Raw genomic sequence first — 5,000 nt, forward strand, 5'->3', positions numbered from 1 at the left:
CTAGACATGACTGGGTGCGGAATGTCATCATCGGATATCGGGCAACGGGGAGATGTTTTGTAGCGTTCAGAATATTCGGAATTAATTTTACTGATAAAATATTACTTTCTTCCAATGTTGCTCCCGATAGTAGGTACCTACTTATTCTAGAATTGCGACTTTGTTGACTCTACAGTGAGACGTAATTATTTAGACGTAACGAAGGCATCTCGCGGTTATGATCACCGCCGCTGTCTGCCCCAGCGCCTCTGTCCGTCCAGCAGCGCGGCGTGCAGCTGCTCCACGCGCTGCAGCACCTCGTCCGTCGTCACGTGCCGCGGCCGACTGTACTCCGCCGGCCGACTGTACTCGGCCGGCCGACTGTACTCCGCCGGCCGACTGTACTCCGCCGCCCGACTGTACTCCGCCGGCCGACTGTACTCGGCCGGCCGACTGTACTCCGCCGGCCGACTGTACTCCGGCCCGGTGGAGGCCCGCCGCGGCTGGTTGCACTCCACGCGTCCGGAGGACAGCTGCCGCGGGAGGCGACTGTACAGGCGGGTCCATCGGATGTCCGGGTGGCTGGAGGGCTCGAAGCGGTCGCGTGATACTCTAGAGGTAGGTGAACAGTTCTGGAAAACGAATGAAATCAAAGATATGAGTACCGAAATCCCGGATCATTAAGTCATTATATCGAATTATGTGTTGTTGCCCTACGGCACCCCAATTTTAAAACCCTGTTATTTTAATCGATGTCGCATGAAACACACCGGTCCTTCTCGTTACCTCCTAACCAATCTTCTTCTCCGTCTTCCGGTCGGGATATCCTTTGATGATCAACGAGTCCAATCAAATGTCTTGAGTTCATCTTACAATGGACTCGAAATATATCATAATTAGCAAAACAGACTTTTTGAAGTACTGGATTTGAAATTTTCTTGAATTGAATAAAACAGGGAACGGCCCGGTATCTCCTTCCGGGTTTTGGAAGGAGTACTTTGTAAGTCTTTCAGTCTTTGTTTACCAAAGCCATTGCTCTCTAAAACCCTTTCATTCACTTTTAAAGCGCTTCATAATACGGGTAAGCAGTTCTCTTTTCGAATGTCTGATACCCGTTCCTAAGCGTTAACCTCTTATAACACTTATGACATTTTCAACTTTCTCGTCAATCAATCAATATTGCAAATTTATGTTCTGCCTGAAACACACTGTGGTGTAGTATATAATTAATACGTAAGCATTGCATATATAATCGTGTAACCTGCCTAATTAGATCAGAATAAATCATAATCTTCATCGGAGCTGTTGTTACATTAACGCCGTCCGTACATGGCGACCCTGCCTTTTAAGGCAGCGGTATCGTTCCGCGAGTGCAAGGTTGAATTAAGATGTGAGGACTAAATAGACTAATACTATATGAACTATAGTTGAAATCAAAAACAGTGTTTTGTTATAAATCGAACAATTACAATGGAGCACGTATACAGTTTTTGAGGCGTAGATGGTGTAAATTCGTTAATAATGACGCCACGCTAGTGTTGTTAAGATGGGGTCAGGTACATCTAAACCACAGGAGGTAATTATCGCCCAGACAGCGTCGGGAGGCAGCAACGAGGCAAATGCCACAGTGAAGGATTTGGCATTCCATATCAGCAATACAAATATTATCCTGCTGACCATACTTATCATCATTGGCTTGATTTTTATATACGGACTGTATAAAATATACTTGAGATGCCATAAGAAGAAGGGAAATTAACGGTCACGTGGCCTTCAGGCGATCATTTGGACGGGGAAGGAAGACCGAACCGACGGAGGAAGTGTAACGGAACGTTTTTTTTTTTTCTTCAATATGGACCCAGTGCCCTCTACGACGTAGGTGCCACGCGGATACTGTGCTAGTGTACTAGTGCAAAGAAAGTGAAGTGAAGTTCAGTGTTTAAAATGTAAGTTAGTAGAGTTAATTTTATGCCTTAGATTAACTATTATACGTATAATGAATATGAAGCGTGTCATATTCCTTGAGTAAATTTGCAATGCTTCAACAACTTACAGATTTATATGATGAATTAAGCCAATTTAAGCAAAATCTTTTTAAATTAAGCCTTGAAAGAAGAACAAGAGAAAAGTTAAAGGAAAAGCTGATTACAGCTAATGAGTTATATGATACGTTTTTAACCCTTTAATTCGCAATGTCAAGAATACTTTACATCAAAATCAAAAAAATATTGTAACGTAATTTTCACTTAAACTCAGTACTTGTTTTAATAGAATGATAGTTTAAAACCTAACTCATCTTCGACGAGTAAAGTTATTGCCCAGGCGCACGTATTTTGACAGTTAGTGGTAAGATAGCACGGCGACAGAAATCGGCCGTAGGACGCAAGGGAATAATAAATTATTTAAAAATATTTATACCTATAATGTCTGTCGAAATACTATTGCAATATGTTCTTGAGGGTGTGTGCTTTGTGTTTTTATATTTTTCTAACAAAATGGAAGCCTAACTAACACAGGACTGTGTTCCAATTATGCGTGTTAAGAATGCTTAGCTTCGCGAGATTCTTAGAAATATACTTAGTGTAACGTACATAGCTGGGCATTAACTCGTTAATCCGTTAATCGTTAATTAACGAAGTTAACATTTTGATTAACGGATTAACTTTTAAGTTAACTTTTAAAAATGTTAACGGACACGTTAACTTCCGTTAATGTGCAGAAGTCCGTTAATCGTTAATCCAATGCCTACTATTTACCGCACGAAACCGCGGCGCGGCGCGAAAAACAGGTTCAGACAAGTATGAAATGACAAGTGCCGGGCGGCGCGTGAAACAAAAACAAAACTAGATATATTTGGCCGGCGCGTGCGAGTGAGAAAACTGCGAAAAATTTTTTTTCGTTTGATCAGTTCATTACTTAGAGCCGGTGCTTACAGTGACGAGTGTTTTGATTGCGAGTGTAATTTAGTTAAAAATAGTGTATTGTGCAGTTTAGTAATTAAAACCGTATCATGGAAGATATGGAATCGAATTCCAGCAATGCTGATGAGAATCCATGGCCACATTTGACTGAGTATGTGGAATTTGTATCCAGATCGGGCCAGCAAATACTTTTTGCGTGTAAGCGATGCTTGCCGAAAGACACCAAAATAAAAGTTCATGTATCAAGCCTGAATAATTTGAAACAACATGTAAGAAGGGTACATGAGTCACAGTACGTACAGTTTGAAGAGATTGTTAAGGCGGGCTCTAACCGGGGCAAGACAAAAAGGAGAACTCATTCTGACGGTGACGATGATAGCACAAGTAGCAGTAATCCTAATCCTGTTAAAAGAAGAATACAACAGGGACGACAGCTGAGCATCGGGGAATCATTCGGGATTGCAGCTACTGGCAGCGGTGTGCCCCAAGCCAAAGTGGAAAAATGTATAGTAAATTTATTTGTTTCAAACATGATTCCTTTACATGTAGTCGAAAGCAAGTCTTTTGGTGCGTTGATAAAAACCTTAAACCCGAGCAAAAATTCAATTTCAAGAAGAACTTTAGGTAGACGCATTACTCACGAACACATTGAATTGAAGCAACACCTGATTAGGTAAGTAACTAAAATAAATACCTATTTTCTATTTATTTTTAAAAGATAAATTTCGCCTTACGTAACCTACGTAGGTATAATTTTATTTGAAAGTTAAAATAATTAGGGGTTCATAAAATAGGTATGCGTGTAGGTATATAATTTTCATTTATTATTATAGCTTTTTTTAAACGTGACGTGTTGTTTATGATTTTAATTTCAGTTTACTTGGAAAAATTAATTGGGTGGCAACGACGGCTGACTGTTGGTCAGCTCACAACAAAAGTTATTTGGGCATGACAGTTCACTGGTTAGATCCTATCACAAGAGCCAGAATGCATGCAGTATTAACGTGCATACGCCTAAAAGGTCATCATACATACGACATCCTGGCCCAAGCAATGATAGATATTCACTATGAATTTCACATAGATAAAAAAATCACAAGGTCAGTAAAATAGACTTACTATTACTATTTTTCGTGGCATCCTAGCTCCTAAACGGCTGAATCGGTTTCGATTTAGTTTTTTTGGTTTGATAGCTGGCTTGATCGAGAATGCTCTTAGCTAGGTTTGATCAAAATCGGTTTAGCCTTTTATTTAGGAGATATTGTACTTTGAAATGTAAATGTCGGGGGATTTTCAACTTTTCAAGTTGGTTAGGTTATTTTATTTTCGCACGTATACAAGTGAGACCACAAACCACATTCATACATACATTAAAAAGCTGGCTTATTTTTATTTTAGGACTACTACGGATAATGGCAGTAACTTTGTAAAGGCATTTGTGCAATTCGGCTCGGAGATCGACATACTTCCAGAGTTGCCATCGTGTGATTTAGAGTCTGAGTCTGACCCTGATATTGCCAATCTTTTAAATCCAAACTCAGAAGAAAATGATGACTTAGAATTTATTTCAGTAGAAAACATACTGAATGCTCCTGATCGTCTCCAGTGCAATGAAATCAATGAACAGATATTAGAAAACTTTAATACTTTGCCAGTTCACATGAGATGTGCTGCACATACGTTCAATTTGGTCGCTAGCAAAGATGCAGATGCTGCTCTACACATAACTGTTTTCAAAACTCCCTACAGAAGTGCCTTAGCCAAGGCACGTACTCTCTGGAATCAGCAATCACGTAGCACGGTAGCAGCAGATATCATTCACGCTGAATTAAGCAGACGACTTGTCCTTCCAAATTCGACGAGGTGGAACTCTCTTTATGATGCTATTGTCGTTCTCAACGCTATATTGGAAACAAAAAGGCCTTCTCTTCACAGAGTTATGACTCAACTAAAAATTGTAACTTTCAATGACCAAGATGTGACTGTAATGAAGGAGTACGCAAAGGTAAATTTATATATGTACATAGTTTAAAATAACGTTTTAGTAAAGTTATTTTCTTTCCACATCGTATCAATACTTATATTAAATACTTATTTACA

General features: G+C 39.8%; 1 protein-coding gene across 1 annotated transcript; it reads left to right on the forward strand.

Moving 5' to 3' along the window:
• The first annotated feature begins 3,705 nt into the window (after positions 1–3,705).
• On the forward strand, positions 3,706–4,993 carry LOC133533920 (uncharacterized). Its single transcript, XM_061873002.1, has 2 exons — positions 3,706–4,000; positions 4,299–4,993. Exons 1-2 carry the CDS (start codon positions 3,849–3,851, stop codon positions 4,930–4,932), a joined length of 786 nt encoding a protein of 261 aa, XP_061728986.1. The 5' UTR covers positions 3,706–3,848; the 3' UTR covers positions 4,933–4,993.
• The last annotated feature ends 7 nt before the right edge of the window (positions 4,994–5,000 follow it).

Source organism: Cydia pomonella, unplaced genomic scaffold, assembly GCF_033807575.1.
Source record: "Cydia pomonella isolate Wapato2018A unplaced genomic scaffold, ilCydPomo1 PGA_scaffold_218, whole genome shotgun sequence".
In the NCBI taxonomy this organism is placed as follows: domain Eukaryota; kingdom Metazoa; phylum Arthropoda; class Insecta; order Lepidoptera; family Tortricidae; genus Cydia; species Cydia pomonella.